General features: G+C 35.1%; 5 protein-coding genes and 2 non-coding genes across 10 annotated transcripts; all 7 read left to right on the top strand.

Annotated features, from left to right (window-relative positions):
- Positions 1-487: 487 nt before the first annotated feature.
- On the top strand, positions 488-1,543 carry C17E7.12 (uncharacterized protein). The gene is made up of 2 exons (NM_071673.5): positions 488-619; positions 1,288-1,543. The coding sequence occupies exons 1-2, from the start codon at positions 501-503 to the stop codon at positions 1,430-1,432; spliced, it is 264 nt and encodes an 87-aa protein (NP_504074.1). The 5' UTR covers positions 488-500; the 3' UTR covers positions 1,433-1,543.
- Positions 1,544-1,645: 102 nt separating this feature from the next.
- On the top strand, positions 1,646-3,346 carry C17E7.9 (uncharacterized protein; the record flags this gene model as incomplete). 2 transcript variants are annotated; one of them, NM_071672.3, is made up of 6 exons in its annotated part: positions 1,646-1,845; positions 2,261-2,344; positions 2,402-2,528; positions 2,576-2,747; positions 2,800-2,881; positions 2,932-3,346. In NM_071672.3, the coding sequence occupies 6 exons, from the start codon at positions 1,646-1,648 to the stop codon at positions 3,122-3,124; spliced, it is 858 nt and encodes a 285-aa protein (NP_504073.1). In that variant the 3' UTR covers positions 3,125-3,346. The 2 variants fall into 2 exon arrangements, with proteins under 2 accessions (NP_504073.1, NP_504072.1); NM_071671.2 differs by lacking the exon at positions 2,261-2,344 and having other exon boundaries at positions 2,932-3,271.
- C17E7.13 (uncharacterized protein) lies at positions 3,219-4,944 on the top strand. The gene is made up of 5 exons (NM_071670.3): positions 3,219-3,438; positions 3,483-3,648; positions 4,158-4,311; positions 4,355-4,448; positions 4,502-4,944. Exons 1-5 carry the CDS (start codon positions 3,254-3,256, stop codon positions 4,755-4,757), a joined length of 855 nt encoding a protein of 284 aa, NP_504071.1. The 5' UTR covers positions 3,219-3,253; the 3' UTR covers positions 4,758-4,944.
- Positions 4,945-6,302: 1,358 nt separating this feature from the next.
- nhr-124 lies at positions 6,303-11,709 on the top strand (the record flags this gene model as incomplete). 2 transcript variants are annotated; one of them, NM_071669.7, is made up of 6 exons in its annotated part: positions 6,303-6,387; positions 6,538-6,646; positions 9,023-9,324; positions 9,559-9,681; positions 9,737-9,986; positions 10,168-10,475. In NM_071669.7, the coding sequence occupies 6 exons, from the start codon at positions 6,307-6,309 to the stop codon at positions 10,431-10,433; spliced, it is 1,131 nt and encodes a 376-aa protein (NP_504070.2). In that variant the 3' UTR covers positions 10,434-10,475. The 2 variants fall into 2 exon arrangements, with proteins under 2 accessions (NP_504070.2, NP_001122852.1); NM_001129380.4 differs by lacking the exon at positions 10,168-10,475 and adding an exon at positions 11,371-11,709 and having other exon boundaries at positions 6,307-6,387.
- On the top strand, positions 7,442-7,462 carry 21ur-14490. The gene has a single exon (NR_068677.1).
- On the top strand, positions 11,500-11,520 carry 21ur-10092. Its single transcript, NR_068676.1, has one exon.
- Positions 11,710-14,183: 2,474 nt separating the features above from the next.
- nhr-159 lies at positions 14,184-17,262 on the top strand (the record flags this gene model as incomplete). Of its 2 annotated transcripts, NM_071668.5 has the most annotated exons (6): positions 14,184-14,279; positions 15,525-15,618; positions 15,668-15,933; positions 16,010-16,120; positions 16,169-16,430; positions 16,936-17,262. In NM_071668.5, 6 exons carry the CDS (start codon positions 14,184-14,186, stop codon positions 17,184-17,186), a joined length of 1,080 nt encoding a protein of 359 aa, NP_504069.2. The 2 variants fall into 2 exon arrangements, with proteins under 2 accessions (NP_504069.2, NP_001317797.1); NM_001330817.3 differs by lacking the exon at positions 14,184-14,279 and having other exon boundaries at positions 15,549-15,618; positions 16,936-17,186.
- Between the last annotated feature and the right edge of the window lie 795 nt (positions 17,263-18,057).

The raw sequence follows: 18,057 nt of genomic DNA, 5'->3' as shown, positions 1-18,057 counted from the left end.
ACCCACAACGCGGGCGCTCAGGTTTTGTAATCATTTTCTTTGTTTCTTTTCTGTTGTACTCCTCTGTTGCGGTTTTTTATTGCCACGTGAATAGACAACACTTTTTGCTCAGTTTTTTTTTTTGAAATCTTGAAATCTTGAAATCTTTTTTTGAAAGTTTGAAAAATTATCTCGATTTTCTCAATTTTAGCTTGCGTCTGGTGCCACTCTTCAACTTTTTTTTGAGTTAGAGACTTTCTAGATTTGCAAAATAGTTTCTCAACTCATTAAAATCATTAGGAGTAAAAAAACAAACTTGAGCCGAAATACATGATTCTGAGAATCTAAGGATAAGTACCTAAACTTGAGAAGTACTCCTCTTGTGTTAAATCCTATAATTTTTATAATACGTATATTTGAAATTTCAAACAATGTGACCAAAAAGTGGTGTCAATTTTTCTCCGTATTTTGTTTGTTTTCTACCCCTCATTTCATTCAAACAAATTTTTTTTGCAGCAAAAATGGATAATGTTCTAAACATCAAAAACGAGGAGGACTGGAAATTTGTGCTCCCCACGTTTGGACCAGCTGCCGGAATCACACTTCTCGTTGCTGCCGTCTCCTTCTCCTGTCTGGGATAGTAAGTTTCTTTGTTTTCCTACCGGTGTAATCGCGCGCTAATGAGAAAGTTGAACGACAAGGGGACATGGAAGGGTGCAGCACGTGGTGCCAGGTTGCCCAATCACGGTTTGATCAACAAAAAATGCGGGAAGTTTCCGGCCAAAAAAATGTGACGTCAGCCTGATCTTAACCATACGAAATCAGTTGAGAAGTCTGCGTCTCTTCTCCCGCATTTTTTGTAGATCAACGTAGATCAAACCGAGATGGGACACTCTGACACCACGTGGTGGCAACATATTACGAAACTATGAGATCATGAGAATGCCTATTGACTGGCCCGAAAATATTGGCAGGCCGCAGCAGCGAGAGAGCGTGTGGCAAAGAGAGACGCAGGTCCCTTCGCTACGAGATATTTGCCGTCAGAAAAGTAGGCATTCTCATGATCTCGTGGTTTCGTAATAGAGAGATTACTAAAAAATAGCGCAGTGGTGCATAAATCAAATTTTGACTTCACGGGCACTGAAAAAATCTAAAAATCTTAAACCCCCGAAACACGTGAAATATTTTTTCTCATAAGTGTGACGTCACACTGGAAAGTTCTTCCATGACGTCACACTACCGTAAAAAGAGGTTTCTATTTATTCTAGAAATCCCATTGAAAGCATGTAATGTAAAATTAATTTTCAGTCATTTCTACCGAAAACGCCAAGCCGCCATCGAGGAGTCCAAACGTCAGGGAGCTGAAAACCGACAGATTCACGAGAACATGCGAAGAGAGCGAGAAGCCAGCATGTCGCCACAGGACATGCCTATTGAGATGCAAAATTTCTAATTGTCACTTTTTTTGAATTCTAATCTTGAAATATAATCTTGATCTCAAAATTCTTTGTTCACAAATACTTCTTAAGTTGTGTATGATGTAAATTTGATTGATTTTTGAAATTTGCGATTCCATTTTTCATTAATTTTAACCAACGACAGTTTGATCTGGAACATACCTATGATCTATGACCAATTTTCTTATTGTTTTCATATCAATTTTTAGATGCGCTGGCTCGTGTGGCTCAGTCTGTTCCTGCTCCCCATCGCTACTTCGAAGGTTACTCAACAGGAGGCGAAACCAACATTCTGGCATTCGGATCATGTGTACGGTCACATCGCTGAGTTCTTCTGGTGCCGAACAAAGAAAAAGGCCGAGGAAGCAGGCGAGCTTCTTGGTCCAGTTCGACAGGCTCTTTTTGAACAGTGAGTTGGGTTTTGAATTAATCCATGATCGTCAGGCTACCATATTATTTGAGGTCCTTATTTTGACATTACCTCTAGAAAATTACATTCAAAATTGAATTTTTCAAAATTTTGACTAGGTCAGGTTTCAGTAGACCTTCTTGGCTAAAGGTCTAAAAAGGTTTACCAACTTATAGGTCATTTCCTGGGGTAATTTCAAAATTAGGACTCCAATTAATATCATGGGCTGACATCTGACGGGTTCCCAGCTCACTACGAGGTAATCTTAGTGCGGAGCAGAACCCGGTAGATGTCGGGCCATCAAATCATTTGGGGTTCTTATTTTGGCATTACCTCTAGAACATAACCCTAAAAGTGAGATTGTCCCAAGGAAAATTTTTTATTTCAAGTCACGGGTTTCTAGCCTTCCTCACTGAATTTTCCGCGCTCCATTGACAATCGCCTGCCGGACAACGCGTGGGAAAATCGTGTACTCCACACGGAGAGATAATTGTCTGGCGTAGGTGTTCCAAAGTTTGCCTAGAGTCTTGATCAACAGCACACACACATTTTTCAGAGGCAGTGCGCTCAATGAGATGCTGCGAGCGGAGAACCGAGGTGAAAATTCGCAGGTCATCGTCGAGATGGTTGTTCTGCAAGAGGAGGAGAAGTACAGAGACTGGGACCCGATTTGGATTCGAAAGGTACCGCCTAACTGTTCAGCTTGATAAAACTGTGTTTCCAATTTCAGAAAGAGCCGTATGGCTTCTCGCGTATTCGAATTTTCATCAACGAGCCGTCGGACAGCGAGGTCAGCAAATTCTGCAAAACCTGGCCATATCCGACGACTGGTTTCCCGACTTTGGTGGCAATTAGCGAATTCTTCTATGCTCCCGTGTTGGTTTGCCAATTTGGAGTTCCAAGTTAGTGAAGAATTTATTTTCCTCAATACTTTAGAAAATAATAATTTTTTAGCGTGCGATCTTGGCAAGATGCTCCTTATCATTTGGATCATTGTTACTTTTGCCATTGCTTTCTGCGTCATGACTTGCTCACTGTGAGTATTTTGATTCAATACATATATGAAACCAACATTTCAAATTTTAGGTGGAACTCTGAAATTCTGGTACTGAAAAAAACGGAAGATTCAAGGCAGTTTGGAATGCAAAACTTGGCTCGCGAGAACGTTCATGAAGGCCTTGCGGACGGAACTCAGGTCACTACAACCGTATTCAGAGGCCCACGAGAAAATGAGGGAAGAGTCGTGCTCAATCGCGGCTGCAAGCCAATCGTTCGCTGAAACTAGTACTTATCAATTTGTGTGTATTTATATTTATGTATGTGTTATTTCTCTCTCTCTCTCTCACTCACCTTCTTATCAGTTTGCGTGTGTACTATTACTATTATATTGTGTTCACTTCTTATTCATATGAAACTTTTCCAAGTTCTTCTCAGTTGTACTATTATTCTACAATTCTCAACTCTAGAGTACTCCCGCTTTGGAAAAGTTATTGAAGTTCATTTTGAGATAATTGATGTTAAAACTGGACGGCAGGAATTCCAATTTTCGAACAAAGCAGATGCTAGAACTTTCAGACAAATTGCTCATGCAAAGTAGGATTATTTTAAATTTGATGTTACTTTTACCAGAAATTCAGAGCATTGATGATTCTTTACTGGCAGCAAGTTGCCGAGGCTGAGCACAGAGTTTCAGAAAATTTAAATTTAAAATTAACAGTCAGATGGATGAACTGCTCTGTTCTGGATATGTACGCAAACCGGCTGCCCATGGAGAGATATACAGTTTCCGAGAAAAATCGAGAGGTATGTAGGATTTGGCGAGAATTCAAGAAAAGCGTTCAGGATTTTACTGTTTAAACTGTAAAAATTTTTTGTAAATTTTTTGTGATTTTTTTTTCAATTTCAGGAAAAATTCACATTTTTTAGTTTTCTGGCTAATTTAAATTACTTTTCTTTGTTTTACTTTTGTGATTCAATTGCATTTAACTTTTTCCCCTGTTTAAATATTTTTCGAACCTCGTTGAAGATAGCAGAGAATTCCAAAAAACATGGTAAGCCCTTTTTTAAATTTTTCGCAAAATTAAAAAAAAATCATAAAATATTAGAAAAAAATTTAAAAATTTTTTCTACAGGTATTCCGCTCCATTTTCTTTCTACCATTTCATTTTTAAATTCTGACAATTTTTTCAAAAAATTTTAGAATGAATAATAATAATTTTACAGTACACTGAAATATTGTAACCATAAAAATTGAACCATTTGTGTTCTAGCAATAGAGCATACTTGTACACAAACTAAATTCAAAATTTCAGATCCATCTGCTCGATTTCGATTGTGTACCTGATGACCTACGAGCTTGGTGCACTGAGGATCCCGGTAGGGATATCCATGTTTTATATGTTTTGGAGAAGCAGTTTGGACACGTTGTTGAGATGAAGTTCATCTGTGATCCGGCAATTGTTAAAGGTGGAATTAAAAGTTTTGCTCAATTTTAAATATATATTTTCAGACCAAGTTGAAAATTATGTTTTATTGATTTATGGATTCATTGCAGCTGCTCTTATTTTGGTATCACTTTGTGTTGTCAGTAGAGCGCGAAAAAGGTTTTGATGCAATTATGCTCCACCGTAAATGTATGTATTTTGTTATTTTCCAGGCGAAAACCCAACGTTTCAATATCGAATATCTCGGAGCACAGAGAAAAGGCAAACTTTTTACCTGTTCCGGAGCATTTTCAGCAAAAACCAGAAGAAAATGGAATGATGGTTTCACGGGTTTTGGAATCGGAAGTCAGGATATCATGGCCTACAGTTCAATTTTTCAAGTACGCGGAACAAAGTCAAACGAATCAAACAGTTAATGATGCCGAAAGTTCTATATCAACCCCCAAAAGAGATCAGGAACAAAATTAAATTCTGAAATTTCAATAAAACATTCGCATTTTCCCGATTCCACTGTCACGTGGATTCATCCGGATCAGTATATAATATTTCTGCTCACTTAAGTCTCTCCCGATTTTAACTAAATTCTTGATTTTTGAATTCATTTTCGAAATATTTTCAGATTTTCCTTCAAAATGGCAAGAAATAAATTTACGATTATATGTAGATAATTAACTTTTTATATGTAGTAAGAAACAAATTTTCAATACAAATTTGGAATTAACCTATTTTTTAGACCGACAAAAATGCCGTTAATTCACATTTCCAATATTGAGTCTCAAAAAAATGGAAAATTCTGAAAAATAATTAATCCACGAATATTTTAATTTCTACTCCGGCAACAGTTTTCTTTTCCCACTCAGCAAACTACAAAACGTACCCGGCAGGTGTAGTTTTTGAGATTTCAGCCAGATTCAACACAGCAAATTAGCAAATTAGCAAAACACACCAAAAAATTTTCGATTTTTTAAAATGTCTTGTCAAGTTCTGGCATATTGCCAATCTTTTTTTTAATTGACTGTATTGAGTAAAATGTTTCGATTTTTTGTTTAAAGACAAAAAAAAGTGAATAAAATGTTCAGATTTTAACATAATTTGGATATATTTTTTGTTTAAAAGTTGACCCGCCGTAAAAATTTTCTTTGCATTTTTTGTGACGTATCATAATGAAATTCAGCAGTTTTGGATCCGTTTCAGTCTATTTAAGCAAAATACTCACAAACTCTACTCCCCCTTTAACACGCCCGCCATTCTGGTAAAACAACTCTTAACAAAGATAAAGATTATTTTGAATAACCTTAGACTTAAGGAGTGACGTCACTTGTGGTTCTACAGTCACGTCCGTCCAACTTCACAAAAAATATAAACAGATTCTTACACTGATTCGAAATCTGACGTCTCTACTCCAAATATTCCACAATGTGCGAGATCTCCCATATCCTAATCTGCACGGAGATTAAGAATTTTGTTCTGCATACATCAAGCTGACTTCAAAACACGATTCCAAAATAACAAAGCTTGGCACTGCTAACTGATTAATTTCCGTTTTGACCCGGATATCTGATGTAACATATTCAAAAAGCCAAAAAGATTTAAGATCACTTGTCCGGAAAGAACATTCTTATTCTCCAGTATATCAGTGTGTGCAGAATAATAATCCCCTCATTCGAAATTTTCTTCGCTCTCCCCCCTGGCTTCATCATATCAACAAATGGGTGGAGACACCTTTAGGAAAGGAGAGAGGGGAGGAGAAAAGCGTGCTCAATGAGCTCCACCCAGACCACATCAAGAACATATTTATTACTCAGGAAATTGAATTTTCCCAGACGGGTTCTGTTCGCCCTACCTTGTTTTGCTTAGCTGACCGTTTCTCGCAAACTCAAAATCTCTGAATTTTTCAAAGACATCTGAATTTACAACAACTTCAAAAATCACTCGGAGAAGCCTAACAACGAAACGTCGTTGTTCTTATTAACATTTCCCATCTCTAGTTTTTCAAGAACATAAAAGTTCCAGAAAAATGTCCGGCACCACAATATCTTCGGATCGCCCCAACATTTGCGCCATTTGTCACCAAAAAGCTTTCGGCTACAATTATGAGGTAATGCTAGTAATTCAACATTTATTTATGGTAGATCACATATTCTGTAAAATAACGAAATTTCGATGCAATCTTAGTTTTCATCAACTTTTCTATGTGGCAGCAGCAGCAGCTGGAATACAGTTTTTATTGAATTGTAATCTGTTTCAGGTGGTGTCCTGTAACGCGTGCAAAATGTTCTTCCGGAGAGCACACGCCGAGAAAATTGACGATTTTTGCAAAAAGGGCGGAAAATGCTTCGATGGTGATGACTTGTTAAGTGAGTTTGTTAATTTTTGTGAATTCAGTTTTTTAACGATGCACCATGTTTGTAAAGCTTGGTTGATTTTTTTCCTACAATCCGATAGTCAAAATTTTAGTTTCAATTTTTCAAAAAATAGCTTAAAATTTTGTCATTTTTTCTTGTTTTTATGATAGGATTATACGTTTTATTATGTTTTTTTGTTAATTAAAAAATAATTTAAAAAATTCGATAAATATTGTAATTTCGTGTTAATTTTTCTTCGATTTTCGATGTTACAGAAAATCGAACAATTTTTTTCGATTTTCAGTTTTCCTATATATCAAAAAATGTGATTTTTCTAAAAAAAATGGTTTAGAAAAGTAGGTTAGTTTTCCACTTTTTAGAAGAAAATTAACTGTTTTCTTTTTGCTCTTTTTTTGATTTTTCAATTTTCCGGTAAATCGGAAAATAGAAATATTTTAGTTTTCGAACTTTCGACTTTTCAATTATTGCTGAAAAAAAGCAAAAAATCTGAAATTGTTTGACGACACTATTTATCCAGAAATTACGGAAATTCAAAATTTTTTTCAAAATTTTATTTTCCTAACTCTTGGGGGCCAAACCGTGAATGCGACTTATTTTATGCTCAAAACTATTTAGTTATGTATGTTCATACATGGATTAAACTTATCTGTCGATTATTTCTCACTGACAATCATATTAATATCACCACAACTGTTAGGCGTCAATAGGCTTAACCAGAAAAACGACACATCAGTTTTTTTCTGTTTCAGTGATGTTTTAATTCTTTGAAAATTTGAGTAATGAAACTTATGTCTGATATGTCAAAAATATATCACCCTTAACCTTATTTTCTGTTAATACAATTTTTAATTTTGTCGTGATCATTGTACACGGAAAACACACACCTTTGCGCTCATGAACAACTCCATCAAAACATGTTTTATGTGGGAAGAAGCAGGATTAGAGAAATAACTTTTTTCGAAATGTCTTATTATCTCTAAATCCGGAGTTTGTGACTGAAATTCTCTAGTCATAGAAAAGTTGTTTTCCCGTTCTGCACATCTCCGAATTTTCGTATGATCAGTCTGGGCAGACGGTGTGCGTAGACACGTTAGTGCGTTTTTCTTTTCGTATAAACCGGAAATCAAATCAGTCAGAAGATGATAATTAGTAAATTAAAAAGTGATGCGAATCTATGTATGGAGCCGTTGAGCTCAAAAGTGAACTGTCGCAAGTAGGGTATTCAGCACAAAAAAATTTTTTGGAAATTTTTGATTGTGTTTTTTCCAAGTTTTTCTAGCATGCCAGAATGGCAAAGAGTTTGGAGGTTTTTTCAAAAAAAATTCAGTCAAAAGTTGCCATTTTCAACAAAAAAATGAGCAGTTCATTCAATTTGAAGCAGAAAAAACTAATACGTAATTACTGCCAGGGAGCGGCAATTGAAAATTTTTCTCTAAATAAGAGTATTTTAAAAATGTGGGAACAAATTATGATATTTGGTTTTAAGCGATTTCCCAGCCAAAAAAATGTCCAAATTTTTTAATGTATTTTCCCACGGACACGCCACCTTCAAGGTGGTTTGATTGATCTTCCTACACTTTCAAAAAAAGAGTTTAGGTTGAGCACACGGAAGTATGCCAATCGGAGATCACGCTCTGAATATCTAGACTCTACTTTATAAAAGATTATGCTTCGCACATGCTGCCATGCGCGCAGACAGAACATTTTGGTGTTTTGTAGTTGATTTGCAGGTGAACTTTTTGATTCAGAACAGAACTTGGGGTTTTCCGGCAAGTCAGAAGCAGATGGAAGCAAATATTAGATGTGATATGTGGTGTACGTGATGTGTGATATGGGAAGAAAAAGCCGAAGTACATTAGCTGGTTTTAAAATTGAGAGCGGAGCTTAAGGTGGAATAGCCAAAGCGCGCGGAAGCGGGGATATTGTTAAAACCTAATCATATAGTGCCAAAGTGACCAAATATCATAGTAAAGCTTTTCAAAAAAAATTCAAATTTAATGTTCAAACCAGTGGTTGTCGTTCGGCAATTTTTTTGTTGACAAATTCGGCAAATCGACAAATTACCGGTTTCCGATTTGCCAGAAATTATCAATTCCGGCAATTAGCAAATTTGCCGGAGATTTTGATTTTTGGCAAATTGCCGATTTGCCGTTTGCCGAACATTATTTTGCCGGAAGTTTTAGATGGAATTTTCATAAGACGGAAATATCCGTTCCATTTTTTCCAAGCCTCAAAAGATCTGGTATCCAGCAATTTGAATAAGACAGAATAAAATCTATTAAAAATACGAAAAAAACAATGTAATATTGAAAATACAGTTGTGAAGAAAGTACAAAATTGTTTTATAATTTTCACATAATTTTCCAGCATCCCGTCCAAAATGCCGATCATGTCGATACAAAAAATGCGTGAACCTCGGCATGCGCTATCACAACTCCTCCGAATCGCAAACCCAGTCCGACGAGGAACCATCTCCTAAACAATCCGTCGTCGCCGTAGTCCCACAACATATAATCACACAGGCGCACATCGATTCGACGTTTTTCCAACACCTTCATGCTTTGAATGAGACCCGATATAATGCTTACTGTGTCATTAATATTTGTGAAGATCCCAGTTTTTGTGACCTGGTTGCTCAGGGCTCAAAGCTTTCAGTGTACTTGAGACCGGTAAGTTAGAGCTATATGAATTTTTATTTGAAGACATTTAAAGACAGTGACCAAATATTGTAGTAGAAAATTCCAAAAAAAAAGTGAATTCTGTATGATTCTTTGAAAATTGGAAAATCTCAGTTTTTGCCACTTTTTGACTGTAAAAAAAATTATTTCAAAATAATTTTGAAAAGTTTTTATTCTGAACTCTCTCTTCAAATTTCGATATTTCATATCATTTTATACTTTCAGCAAGAAATCGAATGGGAGAACACAGAGCGAAAACTGAAGCCTTGGGGCTCGCTGGGAGTTTTACTCGCTGTAGAAGTTTGTAAGGGACTTAGTTTCTACAACGATCTTCTACTTTCAGATAGGGTATTTTTACCAATTTTTCGAACACCGAATATTACAATAACTTGGAAATTTTCAGGTGCTGCTCCTAAAAAATGTCGCCTTCAAAAGCCATCACCTTTCAGTGGCCTATGACTCGTTCATCCAGAAGAAGGGTCGAGTTTTGGCGCCAACGGGCACCGAAATGTTTCCAGATGTACTTTTCGAGATTCCAAAGTGTCGAGAAATAATCATGGACCTGCTGACGTCGCCGATGAAACCACTAATGGAGCTACAAATCACCGAGAGCGAGTACCTGCTGCTGAATATGATAGTGATTTGTAATCCAGGTGAGCAAGCAGAAATTTTGCACTTTCTACGAAAACATTCTGGTCTCTGATTTTTGGTGAGCACCACCTCCACCCAAATATCAAAAATACCAAACAATTTCATAACTTCTGACCAATAACACCCCTCTTTTCTATAATAATTTGTATTTTTGTGCGAGTCTCGTGAACTTGTCCGTTCCAGCAATCCAAGGGATGTCTCCAAGCGGTCAAGACCTTCTCTCTCGCCATCAACAAGTCTACGCAAGGATTCTGCTTCAGATGTGTATGGTGTCAAACCCGAGAACCGGACCCGGTCGGTACGCAGCCATTCTGGCTATCAATCAACGGCTCGATAGACAAAGTGTCATTACGAATAGGGTGGTACAATGCCTCCGGGAGTATTGGGCTCCGAACTTCTTTTTCTCAAAAATATTGACTGAAGCCTGCAGGTCGGATGTTTATTATTAGTGGTTTTTTTAGTTATTTTTTTCAATTTTTCTGTACATTTTCTGAGCAATAATAAAATTTATAACACTTGTATGGGGTTTTTTTTAGAGTTTAAAGTTTTTTGCATGTTTATTTTTTCCAATTTATCTAGATGTAGTGTCACGTGTGCATGATTTCAGTAACATATTTTTGAATAGACTAATTGCAAAGCAGTAGAAGTATACTTTGAAAAAAATAGACACAATTTGCATATATGCATCACTTGCAATATGAAAAATCGAAACAAGCTCAATTTAAATTGCAATTTTAACGCTCTTTCATAAAGCATCAGTATAAAATTTTATTAGCCTAGAAAGATGTAATTTTTGTAACTTTTGGTGAATTGATGAAAAAAATAAAAAATAAAAATTGTCCGAATAAAAATGGGGCAAAAACACAAACAAAAAAATAGTGATTTTGTAGACAATTTCTTTGGATTAGGAGTCTCGTGCTTTGCAGTACAAAACAATAATTTAAGCCGACGCAATTGCGCCAAAAAAACATTACCTGGTATCGAATCGACAATTTTTTTACTGTAAAAAGGTATGACTTTATTGAGTACTGTAATTTCAAACTCGGTGGCTGTGGAATTATATAAAATCGGTTTTTGAAAGTTTTTTTTTTCACAATTTGCACGAAACTTTTGTGTTTTTATTGTTTTATTCAAGTTTTTGCACAATTGATAAAAGCTGCGCAACGAATAAAGTTCGAAGTTCCAATTCTCTTAAAAAGTTCCAAATCTCAAAATTTACGGTCTACCTTTGTCTTAAATATTAATAATCAAACATTGTAACCTTTGAATAAATTTACGAATAATCAACTTTTCAGCAATAAAAAATTGAAAAAAAAGCGCATTTTCAAGTGAATTTTTTGTTTTAGAATAAAATTTTAAAAAAGTGATTTCTATTCCATTTTCTAGACATCGACGGACTCTCGCCAAGAGGCCGCGAAATCATATCTGAAAACCGTCAAAAATGCGTGCAACTTCTTCTCCAGCAATGCCTGCTTCACTATTCCAGTAAAGGACCCGGCAGATTACTGGAACTATTGGCGATCAGCAATCACTTGAACAAACAAATTTACATTACTCAACAATTTTTTTCCGTGTCAAAACGACACTGGAATCCATTCTTTTATATCCCGAGAATTTTGGTGGAATCGTGCAAGCTCGAGAGGAAGCTTTTTTAGGTTTCTTGCTGTGAATTTTATTTACTCATTTTTATGCATTAATAATAAAATCCCTTGAACAACAAACAAATCATGACTTCCTATTATTAATAGTCAGTCACAGATTTTGTGGTGTTATTTTCGTCTAGCCACCAAAAATCTTAGACCAGAATGTTTTTGTAGAGGGTGATAAATGTTGTCTGGGTGTATTATGGGTGTGAATATTAGTGTGATCATTCTATAACGAAAGTGTGTGTAGGTTTGAAGTGCACATTTTCTAGTCGAGGGCACGTTGTAGTTGAAGTATGGTGACTGAAAAAATCAGACTATCAAATTTTTAAAGAATTACCCTAGTTGAAGTAGTGATATGTATGTGTTAGAATTGACAGGTAATAAACTAAAAAATCCATTAAATAATAATTGGCTCAAAATATTTCCTTTTAGAAGTGGAGTAGCGTTTGTTGTGTTTTTTCCCAAAATAACACAAATCTCATGTAATTCATCTCATTTGCGCGGAAATTCAGAAATAAGTTTGCCTCTTTCAGTTTTGTTTTGCATAATTAAAAAATCATGAAAAAATTTAAAAAATTATATAATTTTTAACCTTTGATGTTGTTATAAGACTACTGTAGAAAATTGCCGCGTTGCCGAAAATTTTCACATTACAGACTTTTTTAAAAAAAGATGTAGGAACATTCAGAGGAACAATTTTGCTGATTAAAATTGAAATTCTGAAATTTTATTTAAAAAATGTGCAAAACCACATCGGTAATTTACCGGTTTGCCGATTTCCAAGAATTTTTCAATTCCGGCAATTTGCCGATTTTCCGATTTGCCGCCCGAAAATTTTTTACAGAGAAGTTGCGAGACCCACTCCAAAAACATTGTGTGCCTTTAAACTGGCATGTCAAATTCTTGCAAAATTACGACACAATGTATCTAATCTGCAAGTTCACAAGATCAAGACCATTGCTAGATACAATTTAATCTCTTAATAATACATATGATAAAACTGAAATCGGGCATGAAAGTTTATCTTTTAGATTACTATTTCTGTTATTATTAGATGACCAAAAATCCAGTTGTTTCAATAATTCATAATCCAACAAATATTTCCAGCAATCGGAGGCCTTTCACCAGGGGGTCAAGAAACTCTATCCCGATGCCAAAGGATGTTTGCAAACATGCTGTTTCAGCAGTGTATGTGCTCCAATTCTAAGACAGGACCCGCCAGATTTGCTGACATTATTTTTTATCAATCAACATATGGATAGGCAACGATATACGACTAGAAGAATGAATACTGCCCTGCGAGAGCTTGGTTTCAATATCTACATCCCGAAAGTTCTCGCTGAGTCTTGCAGTATGAGAAGGCTTGAGAATAGGAAATAGGGAATGATTGTGGAATATGGAGCATTTTTATGAATCAATTCTTACAAAACTATCAGAAACTTTTTTTTTCCAGCGAACCATTTTTGTAGAACTTTCTAGTTATTTAAATGTGTAATTATTTTGTGTTGCAATGTGACATATTGTTGTTCCTGGTACGCGGATAAGGCGCAAATCACATCCAGCCGATTGCGCTCCAGAAGTAGCAATTTGCCAAGTTCGTCCAAAATTGTGATATTTGCAAATCTCAAATCTAAATCTTAATATAAATGTCTTTTTAACTCTTCCGCAAAAAATGTCTTACTCTAATACAAGTGAAATATAAAATCCCAATTGTATTTTTTGAGCACGTCAGCATATCTCGGTGAATAATCTCGACCAGGAACATAAACCACATTAATTTTGTGACACTTTTTAATCTAATCGTTTTGTCAGAAATTTAGCGGAGATCAAGAGTGCAATTATTTTTAATAGAAGCCATGATCGGTTGAACTCAGCCATACTAATAACAAGTTACGGAATAATTTTTTTTTTCAAATTATCACCAACTAATGTAAATATTCTTACATTTTTATAGGTATCTCACATATACCGAGCATTTCAAACTAGAAAAAGCAGATCTGAATTTGCTATCAGTGTATTTTTACAATACTTTAAATGCCTGTAAAATCGCTCCAAATTATAAGCCTAGCGTGGGAAAATGGCTTGGTTCACGCTGAAAGTTGCAACAAAAAAAATCGACTTCCAAAATGATGGCAGGTGGAAACTGAGTAATTGTCGTAATATTTTTAACTGTGAAATTTTTTTTTTCAAATTGCTCTTGAAAAATTTTACCATAATATTTGATCATTTTAGCACTAAATTCTTAATTTTTTCCATTTTTAAAAAAATAATTTTTACCAAATTAATTTTTCTTCAGAGATGGGTTTGCGGAATAAAGTTGCTGGATACATCATAAGAAAATAGATTCAATCAGTTTTTTTTAGTTATATCAAGGTTTTGGAGCTTTTTCTCCAATTTGTAGGATCAAGTTTTCAAATTTGACTTCACAAATTAAGGCGTTCTGGGAATTGTTATTCCTGATAAGTACCGCCCCTCCCTCCTCTCTCACTTCTTCATTCTCCACTGCTTGTTGATCGGCTGATTTGTGCACAATTTTCTGGTTATAGTTTAATCATGTCAAGTTCTCCACCGTCTCTAAGCGAATATTCATTTATCGATCCAAGAAAGTGCTTAGTGTGCTATCGTCCAGCATATTGCAATAACTATGGAGTGGGTTTTAATAATTGAAATAAATTTAAAAAATTGTTTGCGTGTTGTTTTTAAAATTAAATGCGGTTCTGGTCGTGTTTTTCAAAATAATAAAAAGAGGAAAAAAAATAGAAAATCTCAAGTGTGGCTCTAACTACAGGGTTGAGGCAATTTATCTCACAAAACCGATCTTTGTGTTAGAACATAATTTGTTTTGCAAGTAAATTTAAGTTGATCTAAATTTTTTTCAGGGCATTGCCGCATTATTTTTGAAGAAATTCCATGTTTTTAGATGTTTGAGTCTAGGTTAACATTTTGGGATTTTTTTAGATTAGAAAATTCGATTTTCTCATAAAAATTTCAGATCAAGTTTTTTTCTAATATTAAATGTCTTTCTACGCCCATTTTAAAATCCGATGAAAAATTATTAAGAAGAGAATTTCCGATTTTGAGCTTTTTTGTTCGTTCTGTAATTTTGTACGCTCCTAAAAATATTATTTTAGCAAATACGGCAAATTAAAAAATTTTCCGCACATTCCGGGCCCGGCACATGTCGTCTGTTCAGGCGACAGTTTTGTAGTCACTATCTTATGCCAACCAGTTTTTAAATATTTTCCCGAGCATCAATTCAATGTAACAAATCAGACAAGAAATCATAACCATCATTTTTGAAGATTAAATTGTGACATAGCGGGATGAGTATTAGTGTTTCAAAAATACATACTCCCTAATCCTAATCAGACTAAAAATATTCTCTTTCACAATGCTCAGACGGATTATTCATCAACACATATTGCTCTTTGCAATATTCACGTTGTCCTCGAGCACACTAGACGTGCTTTTGTAGTAACTATGTGATCTGTGCTCTGAGTGTGCCTAATTGCTCTAGTATGTGTGAGACAGGGGAATTCAATTTGTTTTATTTGTATGATTATGACTACGTTTTAAATAACGAAGCAGAAAAATATGATCTGTTGAAAAAATTTTGCAAATTTGTATCCTCAAAAAAAAAGTGGATTTCTCAATTTTATTTTAAAAGAATAATGCAAAAATATTCTGATATTATCAAAGATTTTGGAAGTCAACCAAAACAAGTTATGTTTTGAAAAACCTTCAAAATTGTTGGAGTGTTTAATTATAACATATATATAACATAATTATAACAAATTATAACATTAATATGTAAAATAATTTTGTATAATAATTTTGTAGGCATACTATAAAAAATCCCCACTTACAAAACTCATACTCTAATCATAATTTCAGGTACTGACTTGCGATGCCTGTAAAATGTTCTTCCGCCGCGTTGTCACTGAAAAGCTCGAGTATACTTGTAAATGTTCAAATAACTGCTTTGAAGGTGGCTTATATATATTTTTTTTCATTTTTTCGATAAACCATAATTACAGGTTTCTCCGAAGATTCTACAATTTACCCAAAGTGCAAGTCATGCCGCTACCAGGAGTGTCTGAAATTTGGAATGAACTATGCCTTTCGAAAACAGAAGCGGCTTTTGGAAATCAGAAATAAAAAGGATGACGAGCTGGATGCCATTATCGATGGGCTACGGTATTTGGATAATCATAGGAGGGAAACATTGAGAACCAAGTTTACTATAAGTAATCCAACACTGCAAGAAATGGTCGAGAAGAAGGGACTGGAGACTTATGTAAAGGTAAAATTATAGCTGGTTTCTGAAACTTTCGAGAAACGGCGAATTTGCGCCCAAAGCTGAAAAGGTTAAATTTCAGACCCCAAAAGAGCAACTCCGTCCTCAAGATTGGTCATTTTTTGCACTTTACACAACGGTAGAATTTTTATCCAACATGCCATTCATGAGCAAACTTCAAACTGCAGAAAAAGTAATAACAAAAATATTTATTGCGGTCTTTCTAACAATTTTATTCCAGATGTGCTTACTGCGAAATTCCGCCTCAAAATGCTCACTTTTCGCAGGCGCTATGAGAAGTTTCAATGAGAAAAAGGCTGAAATGATAACGGTGGATGGCCAGGATATTTATCCAAATAGTATACTAGATTTTGTGGGCTCTTCTGGTGGAGCCAGAGAGTTTCTGGGCAGGATTAAAAGCATGGTGGTCGGAAAACTTGCAGAGCTGACGGTTCTTCGAGAAGAGTTTTTGCTGATTTCTTCAATTATTTTTTGCAATCCAGGTAACTTCTTATGCTAAATTGATGGGACTGAACTACATAAGGTTTTCTTGGGATTTGACACTCTTGGTAGAAGTTGGAAAAGCTTGTGCAAGACTTGAGTCAGACTTAAAATTTAGTTCAGACTTGATGTTTCATCCAAGATTTCACTTAAGGTTGTAGCGCCAGCGAGGAAAGTCTTAAAACTACTCCGATGGTGCCAAAATGACCGAAAACTTTTCAAAAAAATTTTGAAGTTTTTTAGTTTGCTGTCAAAAAGTGGCAATTACTCAGTTTTTGCCACTCATCATTTTGGAAGTCGACCAAAAAAAATTGTTTTCCCTACATTTTATTTATAGTCTAATTTTATTTCTATTATTTGTATTGAAACATTGTGGAGGTCGGAACATGCGAAATTGCTCTGGATTTCCTCAAAAGCTCATTTTTTATATAAGTGTATTTAGACAAAATCCCCACTGGCGCTACTCCACCTTTAATATATCCTCCAAAAATATATAGCATGTTTCAGATGTGTTCTACGAGCCGGAGAACTCAGCAGCCCAATCAAAAGTAGCGTCCCAACAACAAGAGTTCACGGCAGCTTTGCTTCACTTCTGCATGTGCAAATACGGTCTGAATGGACCGTCCCGGTTCACACAATTGCTATCTTTATGTCCGATTATTCAGAGAAACTTTGACGATTTGCAGTTTCTGACGATGATGTTTCGTATGAAGAGGGCTGATATTAAGTTCAGGAATATTGTTGAAGAGTTAATATAAACGGGTTTTTTTAAAAAATATTTTAAACTTGTTGGATTTTTTCAATACGTTTATTTATGAACATTACATTTTTTTGTTTCCAGTTTTGTTATCTGCATGTTCAAGAAAAACTTTTCAAAAAGCGTATTTGAAAAATTTTTATTCTAGTCGAAAAGTGGCAATTACTGTGTTTTTGCCACTTTTTTGAAAAAAAACTATTGCATTGTCGCATGTTCGAATTTCTACAATGTTTGAATATTCATATTTGAAACATCGGCAGACCATAAATTTCAGAGGAATTTTATTTTTTTCAATTGACGACGCCCAAAAAATTGGAAAAATCGAGTACTTACCATAGTACATAGTTACCACTTTAAAAAATTCGAAAAATTTCACTATTGTAGTTGACCGTTTTGCCACCATAATACTGGTTCTTAATGATCCCCCCCCCCCCCCCCCCACTGTCGGTATTTCAAATCAAAGACTGGCATTTTTGCAGCAGTTTCTTTGCGCAAGTTTACAAAAATATTATCCAGAAGCGACATTCCACGATTTTTGAACCAAAAATACCGGTCTCGACGCGATGAATTTTTATTAAATGCATAAAAATGTGCGTCTTTAAAGTATGATTGGCGACTTCCAACTTCTGCAAATTATTTTTTTTGTCTAATCGAGATTGCTCACTTTCTAATATGCTAAAAATAGTATAGAATGACCACACACCATATGATTTATGACAGGATGTATGCCCAATTTCATTGAATTCTTTTTTCTCGGAATAGTTGTTTGTTCCTGGAAACAATATGATTCATTTTACCTAGAAATTATTGAAAACAAATCTTTCTCTTTTTTTGACTCACTCGTCATTCAAACTTATATCCAAACCCCGATA

The sequence above is a fragment of the Caenorhabditis elegans genome, chromosome V, assembly GCF_000002985.6.
Source record: "Caenorhabditis elegans chromosome V".
Taxonomy (NCBI): Eukaryota; Metazoa; Nematoda; class Chromadorea; order Rhabditida; family Rhabditidae; genus Caenorhabditis; species Caenorhabditis elegans.
The sequence above is the reverse complement of the archived record's forward strand: the minus strand, read 5'-3'. Positions and strand labels throughout refer to the sequence as shown.

Excerpts from the sequence above, each read along its gene's own strand:
- C17E7.12 (NM_071673.5), top strand. The coding sequence starts at position 501 with ATGGATAATGTTCTAAACATCAAAAACGAGGAGGACTGGAAATTTGTG. Across the intron at positions 620-1,287 it reads TCCTTCTCCTGTCTGGGATA|TCATTTCTACCGAAAACGCC; the intron begins GTAAGTTTCTTT and ends ATTAATTTTCAG.
- C17E7.13 (NM_071670.3), top strand. The coding sequence starts at position 3,254 with ATGAAACTTTTCCAAGTTCTTCTCAGTTGTACTATTATTCTACAATTC. Across the intron at positions 3,649-4,157 it reads TTTCCGAGAAAAATCGAGAG|ATCCATCTGCTCGATTTCGA; the intron begins GTATGTAGGATT and ends TCAAAATTTCAG. Across the intron at positions 4,312-4,354 it reads TGATCCGGCAATTGTTAAAG|ACCAAGTTGAAAATTATGTT; the intron begins GTGGAATTAAAA and ends ATATATTTTCAG.